This window comes from Anas platyrhynchos, chromosome 1, assembly GCF_047663525.1.
Source record: "Anas platyrhynchos isolate ZD024472 breed Pekin duck chromosome 1, IASCAAS_PekinDuck_T2T, whole genome shotgun sequence".
In the NCBI taxonomy this organism is placed as follows: Eukaryota; Metazoa; Chordata; class Aves; order Anseriformes; family Anatidae; genus Anas; species Anas platyrhynchos.
In genome coordinates, this window is record NC_092587.1 from 131266201 (window position 1) to 131287516 (window position 21316).

Consider the following 21316-nt stretch of genomic DNA (forward strand, 5'->3'; position numbering starts at 1 on the left):
TTCACTCTAGAATTTGCTAATACACATGCATATCCATGGATACACATGCATACGCACACAGAGCCACACTTAAATCAATGCTTTGATTATAGACACAGCTCTTTTAACTAATAAAATTGCTAAATACAGAATAAAGTAAAAATAAATAAATAAATAAATAAATAGATAAATAAAAGGTATATTTTCATGGGATGTTCTAAAAACTGTTGAGTGTACAAAATGAAGTTCAACACTAAAGTAGTGTTGTGAGACCTTGAACACTATTGCTATTCATGCATAGAAACATCAGGGAATACTTTGTACACCTTCTACATCTTCACATTGCACTAGTTTTGCATATCACAGTGCATGTATGAATGCCTATTCAAGTGCTTATTTGTGCATGTTTTATATAGTTAAAGAGAAAGTGTTTCTCACAAAGACTGTAGTCCCATCTCTCACAAAGAACAGATAAACAAAATACATACAAAACTAAAGTAATGTACTAGGTGAATCAAGTCCTGGTCTTCTCTCCCAAGAAAACTTTGTCTTAGGTCAAAATCTAAATTAGTTAAATAAGGGCTCCAAATAAATATTTCTATAGGCTTCACAGTTTTTATAAATTCCCAAAGCACTATGAAAAGCATACTTACATAATCAACTGTGGCTCATGTTTTCAGTGGAAAAAGTTTGCCAGCCTTGATAGTATGAAAAACTTCAAAGGCTGTGATAAATCAAATGAATAATTTGTCCGGAGGAAGTCTGCATAAATTGGTCACATTATCTAAATGTGTCAAATGAAATCTTAAGATCACTCCCTCTCTTTCTCCAGTAATAATTGGATTTGTACGTCTCTAGATTGCTAGTCTTTCACCATAATGCAGGGGCATGTATTTTTCACTGCTCGAATGCCTGTCATGGTAAATGGTTACAGAACAGTGGCAAAAGATACATGGGAGGATTCAGGCAGGCTGGTTCTCCATTTTCCAACTCTTAGCCCACCCGATGTGAAGAAGATGAGGAGACCATGTAAGAACAGCTCACTTCTGTATTCCTAATTTAGAATAGCTGGACTGGGTAAGATGAAAGGGGCTAAAATTCTATGTAAATCATTCAAAGATAAATTAGAAGGCTTCATTAGTCACATGATTTCCTCTAGGGGACCATCATTTTTGAAGGAAGAAGAAGTAACAGAAAAATGTCTTTTTAAAATTATCTTGATTTTTCTTAAGTTTTTAAGGTTTTAAAGAAGAGTTTGGTTATATATATATCTTGCTGTTCTAGAAAAGCAGTGGTGGAAACAGATGTTTATTCTCTGTTATTCATAAGTATTTTGTTCTTAATTGAATGTTTATGAAATTCAAAGCTATGTATGCACTTGAAAATTGCTTTGGTTCTCTATGCGTGAAATGCCCTCATTTCTGAAGCCACATTTACTAATGCAAATTTGGATGTTTAATATTTTAACCAAGACCAAAGAGAAAGTACCTTTTCCTTATTCTATTACTAAAATGTTCAAAGTCTCTTGCTATTAGCACATGTGGCTCTCTTATTTATTCTTCTAATTCTCTTACGAAAGGAACATTTAGATCTTTCCTGAGGGTTCTAGCTTTCAGCTGAGAATCTAAAATGTGAAGAGAACAATCTTGCAATCATGTTCACTACTTTGAAGTATTCTCTTGCAATTGCTCATATTAGAATGAGCAATTTGTTAGTTCATACTAATTAATTAGTTCATATTAGTAAAATAAAACACATCTGTTACTATTTGCAATGCTGAAATAAGTGAATTGTGCAAATCTATGCCTCCAGATAGGACATTTGCTTTTGGTTTTCTGATTATTATTTTTAAACTTTAAATTTATATTATCAAAGGCTGTTAAATAAAAATCTGTCTTTGAATTGTTGGCCCCTCAAATGACAGTTCGATTAACATTGAATTAATTATTTCATTTTAATCTGAATGAATGTGCAGTCCAATAAGGACTGAAAAGTAATATCTTAGGAGAGGAAGCAGAGGAATTATTTACTTGGGGACTTCCCTGGCTGTATCATGCACCTGTCAGCCCCAGGATACTTCCTTGAGCACCCAAGTTACTTTCAGTCCTTCCACCCAGAAACTCTTGGCACTGTGCACAGTTGGCAAAGCAGGAGCCAGCAGCTGGGTTCAACTCAGGTTCATGAAATCTAGCAGGAGGTGAGGGTGCATCATTAAAGAAGCTGGGCATGCCACAGCATGGCCAAAGCAACAGAGGCATAATAAGTACATGATTTGGAGGTAAGAGTGGTGAGGGAGATGAGGCTGTCTGGGAATGGTTTTGGGTCCACTGCTGAGGTAAAGAGAGAAAAATCTTAGTGTTGTACATTAAATGAGAGAGGATATACTTCTGTCTGCTGTTTTATTTGTATGCTTTATTTTCATGTATCAGTTGGAAATATGAGGCAAAATGGAACGCTGTTTTTGTCATAGCTATTTTTCCAGTGCATTGATATTTAAATCATACTGACACCTGAACCTGGTTTTCCAACAAAAAGCTCCTGTGGTTTTGTTTGCTCGTTTGTTTTATTTTGTGTGTGTATGTGTTTTTTGTGTTTGTTGTTTTTTGTGTATGGTTGTTTTGTTGTGTTTGTTGTTGTTTGGTTGGTTGGTTGGTTGTTTTTTTGTGGTCAGTGAATTTGAAATCTGGAGATGATCTTTGATGAAGTATTGGAAATAAGAATTAAACAAGTAAGAAAATAAACTTTACTAGAGTACAAAAGAAACATGAAACAAAATCTGATTCCAAATCATGATTTTTACCTTGTACTTTATACTCACTGCTTGATTTAAAATTGGCTCACCACCATCACATTACCATCACATTTTACATTTTAATAAGTTCCTTCTAGAGGAATACAATTATACTATATTTAACATTATTCTTTGTTTTTATCAATAGCAACTTATAAAAATTGAAGACTTAAATATAATAACAAATCTGTAGCTGCAATATGAATCAAAGATTATTTTCCTGAGTCCTAAATCAAAGATCTGGTGCTTGGTCAAAATCTCTGAACAGAATAATGTTGATAAATTATTTTACCAGCCCAGATTGGCAAGTATTATGGAAGACTCTTTAAGCCTTCTTTTCAAAGAAGTACTTAAGCCTGTGTCTAAACTTTATATGTGTGAGTAACTCAAGTTCACCACATTAAATTCTTTCAGGGCATTTACTCAATATAGTATAGTATTTTAGTATACTGTCTAGGAAATAGGATAAATGAGAAGAAAATGGAGAGATTTACACTTTTGTCTAGATCTAGCTCTAACTGTGGGCAGCAAAGTGAAGAGCTTGTGCCAGAATGAGCATTAAACTGGAAGGATACCAACTTTTTTATTGCTAGTAACCTACTGCAGCTGGGGCCTATTCCACTGGAAGGCAAAGATTGAGCCACCAATGACTTCAGTGGCACAGAACCAGCGTGCAGCAGAATGGAAGAACTAAGTCGTAGTGTAATTCTTGGCAAAATCCTGGATAGGTTTTAAGAAGAAAAAATACTATAAAACATAATGGTAAATGTTTCTTTTCTTAGCATGATACACCCTAAGTCAAAGTTGGGTCTTTCTGGCTGACCGTTTGGTTGACACTTACCTGAGGTACCATGACATTGAACAGTGGGATGGATCTCCATTTTCCCAAAGAAGTGCTGCGCTTTGCCTTCACTTGGTCTTTCCGACAGTGACAGTATAGTTCCAAACCAGCAGCCAGAGCAACAGCTGGGAACAGATATACCTGTTTCCTCTCTATAGACGAATTGCACAGAAATTGACTCCCATTTCTTTAATAAATCCCTTCTGGTGGTCTACTCTGACAAAGTTCTGCATGCTGCACCAGTAGCAGACAAAACTAGTGTGTGCCCCAGGCATCCCAGCCCTTCCAGTCATGTGAGGAGATGGAGTTCTAATACCTTCAAGAAGGCAATTTACAGAGGTCTTTCAAAGTGATGTTTGCCATGCTGAGAAACATATACAAATACAGGTGGTTGCAGCTCCCTCAGATGGCAGCTTTGTCACAAGCCAGCAGAAAGAGCTGAACAAGGTTTATGGCAGTTCCACAGGTCTACTGCCTAACACAGACCAACTCACCATGTTGACTTTCTCTGCTGCTTGCCTATACAGCTGTCCTTCCTAACCTGCCAGTTTAGCTTAATACTGAACTGCTTTTTATACATACCTGGTTAGATAAAATGGATTTTTTTTTCAACCGCAAAATGCAGTAATATGTATTGATTGATTAAAAACAGATTTTTTTCCATAATATAACCTCTCAAATAAAATATAAACTTTCAAAAATGTTTTGGTAGACATCTGTAGAAGCCAGGATTTTAATAACACTGCATAAATTGTGGTTCTTTAGATGAGCTTTTTGCTTTCTCTTTCTATAAATGTCTGTCATTAGTTATGTGCAAAACTCAGAGGTTCATTTTTTGGAATGAATACTTCCCAGATCTTGCTTGCTCAAGATTAGATTAAACGTCTCATGAGCAGCAGCTCTTGTTGAATTCCTGGGTTCAAATACATCCCATGTCTTGGGAGTTCAGAACCAGATGCAGCCAGGATGCTGCAGGACAGCTGTACAACCATTCAAGTTCTCCTTATCCCCCTTCATTGCGTTGGATTAGCCAGTAGGGAATAAGCTAGAGAACTGTCTAGCTCTCCTCAATAAGTCTTTAATGATATGCTTTAAAAGCAATCTATCTGGTATTTGCTGTGCTCTTTTAACACTTCAGCTTCCAGTTTGACTACTGCACTGAAGAAGAAAAAAAAAGTCACACATATTTGTGCCTCAAATATATGTACAGTTTTGCAAACCTTGAATAGCTCACATGTTCATCCACAACTGGTATATTTTCAAATTTATTCAAATGCTTAAATGTCTTTCTTGATTCCTGATTATTATCGTAGTCCTACTTTGGTTACTGATTCATTAGAAACAGGGCTGAACTAACTACAAAAGATCCCAGATAAGCCAGTATTTGGATATCTTATATTTTGATTGAAATGGGAATCTCTTTTTAAAAAATTGCTTGTCCTAAAGTCAGTTCTGTCAGTGTCTAACTTGGGACAAAGTTTTGGTAAGAAGTTTAAATGCCCTGAGAAAACATGTTGTTCTCTATATTCTTTGTTTTCCCATCTTCTCCTCCCCCCTCCCCTTTTTTTTTGTATGTCCATTTCACATTATAACAGAGAAAATAACTAATCAGTGTCAGTTCCATTGGCCTGTGTTCTTTGTAATCGTGGTCTCTATTACAGTTAGAACAATCCTCAAGCACATACATTGTTTCTTTCCCAAACCTAATACAGCACATCAAAGGTAAACTTTTGCTACAGCATGCTATATATGGCTCTCATCCTGTCCTTTTTCCCCAGAGGCCACAGCTGTGAAATTTCTCTTATGCTCTGAAGACGGAAGAAAAAGCAGTGAAGGAAGACTAAAGAGCATTGCAGCAAGGCAACTCATAAGGCAGAGTAGTGTAGCAGTCACCTCTACTTGAATAAAAGGCAAGAGCTGTGGCTGCAAATGGCAGGCACCCATGTTATATTGAGTGCACAGCTTTGCAGAGAAGTGAGAGAACAATTGTAGGCTTTCCTTAGAATATTGTCCTCTCAGTTAATAAGGTTTTTGTGTGGTCAAGAATCTAAAATGCTTGGATTTCATTTACTTTTCCCAATGTTGCATTTTAAATAAGAGAAAAAAAAAAAATCCTGTGAAATATAGCAACAGACCTGATTTAGTTAATATTGTTTAAGTGATGGTGGCTTCAAATGCAGCTATTTTTATTGTACTTTTAATAATAATAGTCCTGGACAATTAATTAAGAGTGCAGTATCTCAAGGGTCTTTCCTTGCGCTATACTGTAATCACTCGAGGTAAAAAGCATAGTCCCCAGGAGTGTATCAACATCATAGCTGTTATTTCTTTTCACATAGAAATGTGCAGTGCAGTTGTCAAGCTCTGCACATTTGAGACTAGAGGTCAATCATTTGTATTAACTACAAATGTTACCATTCCCTGGCTTAAGAAATACAGGGTCGAGCATGTGTATCCTATGGAAGAGCAGTCATCTGTTTCAGGACAAATACATAGAATAAAAATTAGCTTAAGTTTTTCCATGTGCACCTGGTATGTCCGTTTAAATAAAGAACACCAAAGGAAACATTAAACTCACATATACCCCAAACCTGGCTCAAGACTGTGCTTAATATTCTGGCAGTTCTTCTGGAATTGATTGGCAACTTTTTTAATAGATTAGACGCAAGTCCTAGAGGCAACAGGCCTGGTTCATAGGGTACGTCACCGCAACGAGGTGGAAATGTAACTGGAGCATATGCAAGTATAACTTCTTCAAGTTAGGAGGAAAAATAGTTACAGTGAATATGTGGTTGCATGGACTTTGTTAGCAACAGGGTGCGTATTTATGATCTATAGGGAGTCTGCATATCCTAAAGACTGATCTGCCATGTCATCACCGCTCTGGTTCCCCTGCTAGCTTGACTAAAATGGAATTTGATCACACTTCTGCTTTGTGGTGTTTTAGTCCTTATCTCTCTTCTACTGTTATGTAACTGTTTGGCTTTTGGTCACACACTTTAAGCAATCAAGTCTGAAAATATATAATCTCTCTCAAAGCACTCCAATGAACAAACAAAATGCATTAATGTGAAAAACTCCCAAGTGGTAAATTCTAATGAATGCTTATATTTAGCAGGAACAAGAAAAAGAATACTTCTAATGCAAAAAGGAAAGTGACTTCAAATGGAATTTAAAATCTCATTGTAGTTGATAGCTGTATCTTTCTTTTGTGACCCTTTGAGTAGACATATTTACGGAGCAGAAAAATGCCACTGAGGAATTCTCAGGGATGTTGTCTCTCTGCTGTGACGTAAGTCAGGAGTACACAACTCAGCATGTTTCTTCTTTAGTAATACTTACTTACGTTAATTTATTTTGACAGCATTTTCAACCCATATAGTAGCTTAAGACTATCTGTTTGTGCTACCTCCTATTTTAGACATGCGATGCTTTGCGTGAGACTGTTAATTTGGCAAAGGGCATGGGTTCACATTTGGTTTTCATAGACTGATAGATTTAAAGGCCAGAAGAGACCATTATGATCATCTAGTCTGACTTCCCCCTTCAATCAGGGCATGAGCCTCACGCAATCATTACTGCAAAAAGACCAAGACTCCACTGTGAGCTAGACAGCAGCTTAAAGAAGACATCCAGTCATGAGTTACATTCCTTTAGTTTTTAGAATTAATTTTTCCAACTTCAGATTCCAGTCCCTGGATCATATCATTTTGTAGGCATGCAGAGTCTAAATGAAACATCATCCTCAACTGTCCTTTTCAATTACGTCTGTGATTCCATCTACTTGGATTTATCCCCAGATTATAAGAATATTTATGTTGTACAGTTGTCAGACCGTGCTAAATGGACAGTAAGCATTCTCTTCACTTTGTACTGCATATTGTAAAAAAAACAGCTGTGAAGCACACATGGATTTTTAAGATCTCAGGCTAGGTCTGCATTGGTAAGTCATGAAGCATTCAGCCTGGCTTTTGACTTTTGAGAGCAGTTTTCATTCACAGGGTTAATATGTATGAAACCTGCTCACAGAGATAATGTACAGCAACTCTTGTACTTCTTTTTAAAAGCCATCCCCTGAATTTCTAAAATCAGCTTTTAATAGACAGAAAAAATTGGCAAGTGAAAAAAAAAAAAAAAAAAAGATAAGGAAAGGCAGGTTAAAATGTTTCAGTAATTATGATTTAGCTAGACATTTTCCCAAAATATTATTGTAATTCACCTGCAAGAATGGCCATAGAGTATTAGTTGGGAAGAAGGAAGATATTTTGGATAAACTTTTTCTAGCACTTGTTTTCAAATATATACATCATAATCTGGGAATAAACTTTCTCCAGAATGCTGTGTGATAGTCAGAGTGGTGCAGTGGTCCATATGTGCATCGAACAGGGGAAAAAGCTAGAGAAAGATACTGTCAGAAGAAAATTCAGGTAAATATACTGCAAGAGTTGATTGAATTTTAACAACCTTTAAAATTTCCAAGTCAGCCCAGTTTTAAGAAATGACATTCAGTACTTGCCCTAGTGAAATCAGGAAGATTGACATTCATTTAAGAAAGCAGCTGCCAGTTCTTACTATTTAGTAAAGCATTAATATAAACTGATGTTCTTCAACAGAAGTTTAGCAAAATTCTGATACTTCTTGACCACAATCTCTTACCTACCAAACTGCAGTGAAAAAAAATCCAAAATTTCCAACTTGAAAATAACACTGTTCAAGAGCTCTTGAATGCATTTTCTCTAATTTTTGTAAGGCAACTCACTAGTGTAATGGTTATCCTCTATTTTTATGACAGATAAAGACAGACCACATCAAGAGACACATCTGAAACCGTAATAATATGTATTGGCTTATGTTTATTGGAGAGAAAAAATATTCTAAAATCTTTTTCCAAGATTTAAAATAAACCTATGGGTAAATAAATTTCTGTTTCAGTGCAAATTCTTGTTCTTCATGAATGGGCTTTGTTCAAGAATAGGCTTTGCTCAATTCAAGACAAAGGTTTAAAAAAAAAAAAAAGACAAAGGTTTTAAAATCACTGTATTCCAAATTCCATAACAGCTTTGAGAATATTTTTTTCTTCAGCATATGTATTGGCCCTAACTGTTAACATTTATTGTGTCAAAAAATACCGTTGATATTAGGCAATCTCAAGAGTATACTCATCAAGAGTTTACTCATCAATCATACAGTTTTCATCTTACATCTTTTAGTATAAACATATCAGGACATGCACACAATGAATACATAGGCAATAAGAAGGCACATAAATATCATTTCAAGACTACTTGCACATTTGTATCCCCTTAATTTATTATTTTTTTTTTAAGACAAAGGTTATCTGATACTGTAAGTATATATGATATTTAGACTTTTCATGTGAGTCTCAGCTCTGCAAAGGGACATCTAACAGCATGGCAAACATGCCTCTGCAATTAAATGATCTTTCACAGTACAGCTTTTGGAAATTTAAGATACAGCTCAAACTGTTCGGTAAAGAATTCCCATTCTTGTTACTCTTTGTTTTTGATGAGCTATAAAATAAGTGCAATGTAGAAAGTATTTTTACAACCAGAGTTTGTGATACGTGATACGCATGGTTGAGCTGGGAAGAAAATGCCCAAATTATGTACTTCAAACACCCATCACGCTTCTCCAAAGAGTTACATACATAAAGCCATCAAAATCCTGTGCCGTCTTTAATGGGACAGGACTGACTGCTCCTCCAGTGTTTACAGCTTCAGCTCTGGTAAACGCCAAAGTATGTGTGGTTCAGCAGTGAAATACTGCCAGCTTCACTCACTTGTAGCCGAAGGCAAGAAAGAGTAAGGAGACTGCATGGCTGCAAAGAGGGAGGGCAAAGCACAAGGCATTTTGAAACAGCATAAAATAGGCAGGAGGTAACAGTGCCAGAAAACACACACAAACAGACATGAAATACCTGCGTGGAGATGGTAGGGATGGAGGAAAATGAAAGGATTAAAAGTCAGGTGAGTTTGTAGTAGCTGAAGTACCTTAAGTAACATAATAGCTATATCGTGGGGAAAAGCAGTAGGGTGGAGAAATGAAGTATATTAATAAAAGATGAGCAGGGTTGAAATTAAGAAGAGTTCTGCAGGGGCACTACAGGCTCTGTGAGGAGGGCCTATTTCTGGTATTCTTGTTCAGCACCTCCTAGATCACTTTAGTGGGGACTGATGGAGGATAACATACAATTAAAAGGCAGAGATTGTCAGCCTGTCAGGAATACTAAGCAAGGGACTAGTCTCACATACTTAAACAGGTGAATAACTATGAGGAAAAGCTTCTTATGAGCTGTCCTCAGGATTTTCAATATGAAATATATATATCCAAAGTTACTGAAATGTGTGAGTGTTTACAGTCAGGACTCTTTTTAATGGACTGTATTTTTTTATTCTTTTCTATTTACTCAAGTTATACTTAGAAATTATACTGTCTTTGTGGAAACTTTGCATGTTATGCTTGCAGAAGGTGGACTTCAGCAGCTATCACAGGATCTACGCTAAAAAGCAAGGGTCTCCTTGGTAGTTGCAAGTCCCACAGTGCATTGCATGGTCCCAGTCCCAGAGCAGCCAGATAAGGGAGCAGGTCACAGCCACCACAGACCGCATCTTCCTCATGCACTTGGATTTCCTTCCTGCGGGTAGGGTGGGGAGGGAGGAGGCTGAATGTTTCTGGATCTCTGTCTCGCATGAAATTGCACAGTGGCCAGGATGTGGCTTCAGATCTGGGAGGCAGAAAGCACTGCGAGCTCCCACAGTTGGGGATATTTGTTGTGGCCATAATCGGTTGATAAACACAGGCACAAGCCAAACATTGTTTCTCAAGGATGATCAGTGAGTAGATATTTTATTATTGTACTTAGAAATGATGGTTTTCTTTAGAATTATTTATTAAAAAATCTGACTGTACTGAAGTAGGGAAATAAATCAATTACATCAATGCCCTGGTGGTGTGATCAATGTCCTACTACTGAGTCCTTATGAGTGTGATCCCAAACAGGCACAGGCTGGGAGACCTCAGTTAGCAGCAGGTTGTTAAATTTAAATGTCAGACTAAGAGCATGGAATAAGGAGTCACTTTTTTTTTCTGATAAAGCCTTTTTAACTTCCCTGACTTCTACTTACTCTGTTATTTTTTCCCCTGATTAAAACTAATTTCTTGATCTAGTTTCTAGTAGGTCCTTAGAAAGTATTTTGTGGTGAACTCTTACCACAAACATTTCAGCTTTCTTGTCTTGCTATGCTTGATTCATGGACAAAATATCTGACCGTGCACATCAAAATGAATGTCATGTGTTGATACCTGTGTAATTACATAATTCAGATCCTGAAAGTACACCCATTTTTCAACTGTTCACTTAAATTTTAAATTCTTCAGAATACTAATGTGTTCTTTTCTTTCTTTTTGACAGCAAAATTTGGAGAGTAACCTCACCAACCTTATTAAGAGGAATACTGAACTGGAAACTCTTTTGGCGAAACTCATTCAGACCTGTCAACACGTAGAAGTGAGTGCTGACCTCCATTTGATATACCTGCAAACTGAATTACATTCACTTTAAGCTTTCAGAAATGAAAGCTTATACAAAAACGTAACAAGTACAAGACTAAATTAAGGTCATGGTAAACTGATTTGGAACTTTTTCACTGAGAAATGGTATTCTCAGTACATCTAGCCTCCTTTACATTTATTCCTATCCCCTTTTAATTATGATTGAATGTTTGGATGATCCCCTCCACTGTTACACTTGAGCATGCCATTCACCATCTGTAGAATGGTTACCCTCTTGGTTCCTTTGCCATACAGTAATAGTAATATTTACTGGTTGAAAACTAGGACAAAGAAATAGTAAGGTCCAGATCCACAAAGATATTTAGCTTTCTATCTGTCATTGATTTTATTTTTGTTCATCAGAATTATGTATCTAGATACAGATGTAGCCTCAAAAGTCATGTATGAACTATACTTTTCTTAAGAAGAATAGGATGCCTACAATCTTTTGAGTTGCCTGAGGGTATCACAGAAGGGAAGGACCTGAATCCAGATTTCCTCCAAATCTGGGGGATATTCTAGATGGCTCTTTGGGGGCTGTTACTCTATATGCAAATTAAAATAATCACAGACTAATTCAACCATGGGAGCTTACACGGGAGAACAGAGTCCAAAATATGCTATTTTTAGCAGAACTTTTCTTTTTACATTTTTCTGCACTCTTAAGACCATTTTCTCACTGTTAGACAGTGTATTCTGCTCAGTGAAGTCAAAACAGCTATGAACAAACAGCTTCCTTGTCATAAAAAAACTTACAAAAGACAGTATGAGTTTATGCTTTGTGACAGTAAAATTATACAAATATTAAAAAATTTAAAGCATTAAGACTTTATCTCCAATGCTTTCCTTATGGTCAGTCTCAGCTGAGAGTCCCAGGTGACACAAGAGATACAAAATATTTTCTCCTCTCCTCCAGGCAAATTGTGAATGAGGAATACTGGAAGAGTGAGAAAGGCTCAACATTGTGAGGTGTGCATGCTTGTTGGCCGATATACTGCATTTACTGAGATACACTGAGTTGATCATTTGAAGTGCTATCAGATTTCTTAAGTGCTAAATTCGGTTTAAGACAAAGTAGGAAATTTAATGGTGTAGGAATCAGAGAAGCTGGCACAACATAAATACGGGTGCTTTAGAGTGGAACAAGCCTTAGACCTCAATCACAAAGAAAAAGGTATTTTAAGTCGAACAGCTAATTACTAGCCATATTAGCAGAGAAAACTTATTTTCATAGTGCAAATTGCTTGACTTTTGTATGCATTATAATACTGCCTGTTGACCTGCTTCTACAGGGGAACATTTGTCCTGACTGCATTGTGATTCCTGCAGCAACCTCATTTATTTAGAGGAGAGGGTGTACTGTGTGCCTAGCAGACAGGCAGTATTAAATAATAATTGTGTTGTGTAGAAAAGATATTCTGCTTTGAGTATGGCTGTCCAGACATGTAAAAAGAAGCCAGGTGTCTTTGTCAGTGTTAGGAAAGTAGCCTCACCCCAGAGTTTCTGATACATGGGTATAATTTAGCAGAAAGTTAGCTCTGACATACACAGCCTTAACAGAGCTACGCAAGTCTGGAGAAAGACTCTCTTTTCTACCATCTGCCATATTTTTAGCAAAGCTTCTTTTTCTTCCTTAGAAAGTTCTGTGGAAGTTCTCTGTAGGTCTTTTTCAGAGGAAAATTCGGTCATCTAAGCCCAAGAGCAACTGTTGCCTGTGAATAGTCACGTTTTGAAAATATGACACCTGCTTAAGTAATTTATTGACTGTGGCAACAGTACATGCTGCAACAATAAAGACAACAACAAAACAAAATAAAACAAACAAACAACAACAAGACTGTTCTTCCAAAGAGAACATTTTTCATCCATTTTTCTGTCTGATAGTTGACCTCTCTCCTCTGTGAAGCCTCACTGACTCAATGGGACTCAATAAAAACACAAAGTCTATCACAAGATTAGACTTGCGGTAAAGGATTTGACTTCTTTATATACACAGCAATAACATCAGACAGAACAACTGTAGCATCAGATGGGATGACTTTAGCAGATAATGAGAGACAGAGACAAGGTACATTTTCTTCCACTATATATAAAACCCAGAGCAAAAAACATGAAGCAGATGAGTGCAGGACAGCATAAAGCCTCTACTGCACTAGTGGCCTATATCCAAGATGTGCTAGATCTGGAAAAATCAAAATCGTTCCTCCTTCTCCTCTGCAGTATATTACCAGCTCTAAAGTTTAGTATTACAAAAAATCCAACTTGTTCAACTGGTAACAGATGCGCTACTGTCCCTTAGGTCCTGTTTTAGAAAATTTCTCTGTAGACATAAAGCAATAGCAGCAAAGTTGTTAATAAATTCCTACCACGTTTTATACATCAAATTAGTCTAATTAGCATTTAAATTAGCTAAATATTAAGAAATGAGCTTCAGTCAAAACCCTGGACCTAGGCAGCGGTGGAAATCAGGCAAGTGGGGATGTGGAAGTAAACTTTAAAGCTATCTCTCTTTTCCAGAATTCTGAAAACTTAGATATGATATGAATATCTTAAACAGTAGAGATGCTGAGGCTAGTATAGATTTAAAAATTCAGTATGCTCTATTTCTTTGTGCTTCTTGACTGAAATTCACCCAAACCAGGATATAGAATGAAGCATAGTATATTATTGTAATGTTAATGTTACAAAATTAAAATTACAACACTTTCAGAAAAGCTGAAGTTTCCAATGATTTTATTAGCGTTGCTATATGAACTTACAGAGAGTTGGAAATTGAACACAGAGTTAATTTTATAGGAAAGGTTTCACTGTTTTCTTTTTCATTTTTTTAATACACTATAGTACAGATTATAATGTAAAATATATTGTATACAATTTGTAAGGGTGTAAAAATACAGGTAGTGCACTGTAAAATCTGATGTTACATACCCAGGTTATCGTTACCTAATTTAGAATAATTAAAAAAAAATAAAAATTAGTGTTGATTTAGGTTTTCAGGAGGTTAAAATCTGATGAGGAAAAAGTAGGACACTTTTTTTTTTTTTCAGGCCAAATAATTTGAATTTTGATAAACAAGGAAGAGCAGGATGTTTTTGTTCCTTGTGTTAAAGTTGCAGAGTTTTTATGAAGGGGTATATCAACAAAACCAAAGTTATTCTATTTGACATTTATTTGTAGAAAATAGAAACACTAACTTTTTAACCATTTGTCATTAAAAAAAAAAAAAACCACACTATCACATGAAAAATGAAAAAATAATATCTTTTTCTGGCTTTTGATATGGAGCAGAAGCTGATGTTTCCTAAAATGAACAACAAACAGGCCATGTGTCTGTTGAATAAACGAGTCTTCACCAGCCAAACCAAATGTTGTTGTAGAGCCACTGTTTCTCATCAACAAAGTGTGCTGTTAATGGCTTCCTAGCAACTGACTTTATGGCAGATTAATTATTTACCACGCATCCTTCACATCAGGCAATTGTAATTTCATCCATAGCAAAAGCCAAATCCTATCACTCTGTTTTAAAACTGAAGAATATTCCCTTTGGAAAGAGTGGTGCTTTTTTTTCCACTTTTCTCCCATATTAGCAGGCGGGAACTAGTCAGGGATGTTCATTATCTGGAAACTGGATGATTTCCAGCAGCAAGGGAGGAGAGCTCTGGAGCTGCCTTTCATCACTGCAATGGGGACATAAATCTTACCTATTTTTAGATGGAGTTCATCAATTTATGACAAGATTTATCCTGATGTGGGATCTGATCTTGAGAGACTGGAGAAGTCCATTTCCAGTCTTAGGTTCCTGTGAGTGGTTTGGGGCGTATCAGCAGGAAAAGAGAATAAATCAAGCCAGATTTGTATTCTTTACTGCTTTAAGTAAAGCCGAGATATTATTAAACATTTTATAATGCCTGAATGACTGGCTTCATGACTAATAAGAAAGTAGTCTGGGCTAATACTTAGTGTATGGTAACACTTAAAAAAAACCTCCCTTTTCTCAGTGGAAACCACACCCTGAAAAGTGCACACTTCAGACAAAATGCCTTTCTATCCCAAATCTTTTGTTTAATTAGGAGCACCTAGGCACACTGATTTTACTCATCAGTCTGATCACTGTTGTGTTTTGTTTTACACTCTCCCTTCCTCTGTAATTCCATCTGTCCTTCATAATTTTCCATAAAATCCCAAAGCTGTTCATAAGGAAAGTTTTGTTTTCCTTCCTTGGATAAGATAGCAGGTCTACAACCTCATGCCCTTGGCCAGGAGACTTTCTCAAGCTTTCTGAAGGATATTAACCAGAGCACAATCCCATGGTCACAACTCTGCTGCTTTTTTTGTTTGTTTTGTTTTGTTTTGTTTTGTTTTGTTTTGTTTTGTTTTGTTTTGTTTTGTTTTGTGAGGGGCAACAGGGACAGCTTTATGGAATCATAGAAATAGAATCATAGAATGGTTTGGGTTGGAAGGGACCTGAAAGAGCATCTAGTTTCAACCCCTCTGCCATGGACAGGGACGCCACCCACTAGATCAGGTTGCCCAAAGACCTATCCAACCTGGCCTTGAATGCCTCCAGGGACGGGGCATCCACAGCTTCTCTGGGCAACCTGTGCCAGTGCCTCACCACTTTCTGAGTGAAGAATTTCCTCCTAATCTCTAATCTAAATCTCCCCTCTTTTAGTTTAAAACCATTCCCCGTTGTCCTGTCATTATCTGAGCAAAGAGTCGCTATCCATCTTTTTTATAAGTCCCCTTCAAATACTGAAAGGTTGTAGTGAGGTCACCCCAGAGCCTTCTCTTCTCCAGGCTGAACACCCCCAGCTCTCTCAGCCTTTCTTCATAGAAGAGCTGCTACAGCCCCCTGATGATCTTTGTGGACCTCCTCTGGACCCATTCTAACAGATCAACATCCTTCTTGTGCTGCGATCTATCAAATGATAGATTGATATAATAAAATAATTTTCTTTGAAAGCAGAGAAAGTGGAATAGAAATGGTCACTAACCTTAAATTTAAATATTTATATTCCTAGTTCACGGCCTTCATACATCTTGTAATATCTGTAGAAAACTTGTAAGTGAAGCACTAAAATCAGTCCTGGTAGATTATCTTTAAACTCTGTGGAAATTCACACATTGAGAGAAAACTCTAGCATGTTGCTAAATCAGAGTGTGTCTTGTAAGTGTCCATAAAAACAGCTGTGTGTGTCAAGAAGGCAGCTACTTAGTTCTGGAAATAAGGGGAAGATGTTTGGAGAAAAAAAGAGTTAAATGTAAATGTTTACGCTTTGTCATATATTAGCAGCCTAGGTACAAGCCCTCTACAGCAGCTGAGGCTTTAGCTGAAGTCCTGCTGCGTGAAACATGTCTGCGGAATCTTGCTGATAAAAAAATGGTGCAAGTATCTGAAAATTCCTGTAGGATACTTCTGTAAACAGTGTAATAAAACTGGGATTGACAGGCCTGAGGTATAATGATGCAGGCTAATGCCTGGGTGATAGCATTTCCATGGCTGTACCAACCACCGCCTGGTCTCCCTTCCTTCTGCCCTGTGCCTGAGAGGTGTCACTGCTGTGCTGGCCCAGGATGGCTGTCTCCAACCTTCCCTCTCTGCCCCACCACCTAAAATGCAACAGGGCTGCATGCTTCTGTGCTGCCCTGTGGCTTTTCAGTCTGTGCATGGGTTCAAATTTAGCCACTTCCCAGCTGAATCAGGGAAGGGTTGAACACTGTAAGTGCACTGGTTCTGCCTTCAGATTTTGAGTCACGGGTTTCTCTGGGTGACAGTACTATGTCACAGCAAATTGGCTTCCTTGCCATAGTTTCCAAGGTACTGTGCTGCTGTGAATGTGTGAGTTTGCTGCAGATGAGTTTTAGATCATGCCATTAATTGTCATTAGGCACAAATTTGAGTATGAGGCTCTTTTGTCAGTTACTTTTTTCTAAGCTCTTTCAGTTTTCTTCTGGACTTTTTTCTCATCTTTTCTAGGAAGTATATGATCAAACGTCTATTATTTAGTCAAAACCATGAAGCTACTCTCATCTGTTATGCAGAAACATAATCTGAAGTCAGCTGGAGGAAAAATTGGAGCAATTATCTAGGGGGGAGGGGAAAGGAAATAGGTTTTGCTTGTAGACAGTTTTATAACATCTGTATCTCAGTCTTTTTGTTTTGTTTGGTTTTATTTTCAATTTGCCAAACGTCATAGGAAGCAAATTCTGGACACTGCTGCAAAATCATTTTTGGTTACACAAAGAAGGAAAGGCATTTTCCTATAATTGTGTAACCCTCAAACTGCTGCCTCCTTTGCTTTCTGTTAGTAATGGAAATGCTCAGTTTCTGGCTCACTTCTGAAGATCTGCTGCAGGCTAAATCTCAGTGTAAAGTTTCCAAGCAAAAACTGTGGGGTTTGTGTGTGTGTGTGTCAAAGGGTGTTTTTTATAACCATGTTCTGTAATCACCTGAAGAAAGTAGTATACAAAAAGACCCTTTATTAAAATATGACAGATACTGAACACTCACAAGAATCAGACACATTTTAAATCAGTGTGACAACAGTTGTGTAAAAGTGATGAAGAGAAGATGGCAGCATCTGGAAAAGCCTGCTGTTGTGTGGTTTTTTATCTTTTTTTTTTTTCTTTTTTTTTTTTTAACTTTTTTTTTCCTGTGCCTTATTAAAAATAAATAAACCAAATGGGAAAACTATAAATAATAAAAAATTGAATCTCTGATCAGATTTCATTTACAAGAGAGTTTCTTTAAATTTTATGACACACTGTGGTCTCCATCCTTTTTTATTTAAGATACATGTAGCATTTCTGTTATTTGAGAGACAGCAAAATCAAAAGTCGGCTGTCAGAATGATTCCCTGAGGACACACAAAAGCTTTTTCTGTGACAATAAAAACAGTGAGTACTCTGTTTTCATTTTCATGGTACTTGCTTCTTCTTGAAATTTGTGGTCATTTCATTCAAAGCCTGCATAAACTAAGAAGTCCCTATTAGGAAAATTTAGGTGGAAAGCCTATATGTTAATTCTGGTGTCTGAACTGCAGCAAATGGCCTTTGTAGTCATACACAGCTGAACATTAGTAGTTTGGAGTAAAGAATACACTTTGGTGAGGTTTTATAGACAGCAGGAAATGGGCAATGGATTAAACAAGTGTTTTCCATCAGCATGAATTATATGAGGTAGGTAAGATGAAAAGCATCTCAACTGAAAATTCCTGTTTCTTCTGCCCTAATGCCTTCAGTTTTTGCAGAGATACTTGTTCAGTAATTATAGTCACTTGCTATATTTAAGTCCTAGAAGTAACTGACTTTTTTATTTTAAATAGGCAGGAAACCAACTTGAAGGAAATTGAAATCTGCTATTCTCAATAAGAGACTAATTAACAAACTTTATGATGTGCATAAAACCTTAAGGAAGAGTTTACAGCATTTGTTTCCTATGACAGCTTCTAATGGGAGAGGGGATAAGGTATTTTATCTATTAACGTGGTTTAGATGAAATAAGTGTCATGATCTTCTTTTGATTTATAATTACTTTAGTTCTACATTTAGCTCCACTCTTTTAAAACTTGATTTCATTCAAAGTAAAACTCAGATAAGTTTCTCACTTCAGTGAGACTCTTCATTTTGCATGCTAGTAGAGAAAAGAGAAACATGAGAAACAAGCATAAGAAATAAAAAACTAATAAAATATACTGCATATACGGTTATATGGATACTTCAAAATAAATATTCATTCAAGGATGTTCTCAGTTTATGCCCAGTAAGCCCTAGCCTACTAGTCAAATATTATTTGCCTGAGTAATCATTTAATTGCTTTCACAAATGACTAATTAAATGCATAATTGGTCATATATATGTCTACAGCTGCAGCACTTAAGCATACATTTAATGTACAGATTAGGCACATACTGGAAAATAGCATTTCATCTACAACTGTTTTGTAATTTCTAGAAATTGGAATTGCAATTATAATACGGGTCACATGGACTCTGTATAGACTAACAGGAATGCTTGTCACTGTCTGGTAAAAATGCTAGTTCCCATTCCTTCCATCTCTCCCTCTAGCTCACATCCATACACAGCTGTGCTCACATACTTGTTAGACGTATATTCTTGCAAAACTTTGTTCTTGGAGTAGAAAATGTGTTTCTGTTCACTGTTAATCACTCAAGTAATGCAGCTCTGTGCCTACCATCTGAGAGTTTAGCTTGTCAAAATGTCCTTAGTTTTTGGAACTCTGTTTTGAGACATTTACCTTTATAGGAACAAAAGATTTCCAAGTTTCTCCTTTATCTTCCTAAAATAAATAGCTGAACAGCTACATATGATCAGCAAGGAAACCAAAGGCATTATTCTTCTAGGAAGTATGCTAAATGCTGGGCTAAGGACCACAGATTCTGGATGAGCATTTTAAGTACTGAACTGTTGGATACAAGAGCATTGGTTTCAGCAGTCAGTTGAACTTTAGTGATTATTTAATTGTTTTTATTTTTCTATGCTCAATGAAACAGACTAAGTGGCATACTTGCTCAACATGAAACAAAAGCTTAGTGTCAGCAGGAAAAATAACGTCAAAACAATGAAAAAACTCATCCCTCCTAAGAGCTAGCTTCACAAATAGCTTAATCCAATCTTATACCTCATTGCTGCCAAAAGCCTCACCACCTCTCTTGTCTTCCCTGCTGTGTTTACCTACTTGTTTCCCATGTGATAGTGCAATATCCAGGTCACCCAGGTGAGCCCAGCATCGCCGTTTTGCCAGGTAGCCATACCAGCTTCAGCAGATGGGTTATGAAAATGGTTCACCTGGCAACAAATGTCTTTTCTCCAGCATGCTTTCCTATCCTTGAAAAAAAGCCAGCTATTCAACATGATGCTGCATTTGTGCTTCATAAAAACAGGGCGTGATTTGTTGAAGCAAGCCTAGTCTATGGGCTTTACAGCTGTCAGTATCATATCTGGAGTAGCTCTCTAGTAGAACTTTCCAAAGTTGAAAACTTTCTAATGTTTTAAATGTCAATCTTATTAGTTTGCTTTCCATGAAGCTTCTGTGGTTTTATTTTTGTTGTTGTTCATTTTGGTTTGTTCCTCTGATTGGATTGTAAATGTCACTAGAGGACTGCAGGTTCCTTGCTGGTTAGTTTCTCAACCATCTGCTTCAAAGCATAGTGGGACAAAAGCCTTTAAAATAATATTTTAATAAGTAACATGAGTATTTCAAACTTCTAAAAAGGTTTACTTTTAGTCAAGATTGGGAAAGATAGTCTTATCAGTGTGACCCAAAATATTGTATCCTGGCCTAATCAATTCTTCATTCACAAAATTCTTAGGAAGCCAGAGTAAGTTGGTGTACTTTTGTGCTGACCTTAGTTTAACCTGCTCTGAGACTGCCTGTAAACACAGGTCTCCTGGTTAGAGATAAATGTGGAATGCAAACAAAAACAAAGCCTCTGGCACACTTGAAATGGGAGATGGACATTCCACTCTCTTGCACCAATTTAGACTAAGAAGTTGTAGGTGTTCCATTCAGATGGGAAGCTGATTAATTTCACATATTTCCAAAGGCACAGTTTGTCACAATAGATAAAATCAGTTTTACTCCCAGACTTGATAAAATCTGAGAAAGCTTTATTCTGAGTTACTTTTGTTCTACAGAATCAAATTGAATAACCTGTATTATCAAACAGGGATATTAAAAGAAAGAATTCTTTGGAAGGAATTCACACTCAAAATCTAGAATGAAACACGTGGCAATGATGCTTCAGTTGTTAAGTGGAACCAGTGCAATTTGTTTTTCTGATGTTTTTGTTTACTTGTGAGTAAGTTGTACAGTAAATTCTGTAGCTATTAACTCATACCCACCAAGAAAAGCTGGTATCTCTTTTTTACCTGGATAGCCATGTCTGTGGCATTTTGAGGCACACAGACTATTTTTAGCCAGTAAAGCTAAAACCAAAATGCATTCCTCACTTTCCAAAGATCATACTCTTTCTACAACCTACTTTATTTCATTTTGCCGTAGGATTAAGTGAATAAAAATTACTCTGTTTTTAATTTATCCCAGCCACTATAGTCTTAGAAAAAGCAAGCAACCTCCAACTTAGGGTGTCTTATTTAGCTTGTCATTTAGA

General features: G+C 36.7%; 1 protein-coding gene across 10 annotated transcripts in view; it reads left to right on the forward strand.

The window, feature by feature from the left end:
* MID1 (midline 1) overlaps positions 1 to 21316 on the forward strand; it is a 247705-nt gene that overhangs the window by 181487 nt on the left and 44902 nt on the right. For all 10 annotated transcript variants that reach the window (XM_038173018.2, XM_038173019.2, XM_038173021.2 and 7 more), the window contains exon 3: positions 11044 to 11139. In XM_038173018.2, the coding sequence (XP_038028946.2) occupies positions 11044 to 11139 (96 nt within the window). The remainder of the gene's footprint in view (positions 1 to 11043; positions 11140 to 21316) is intronic.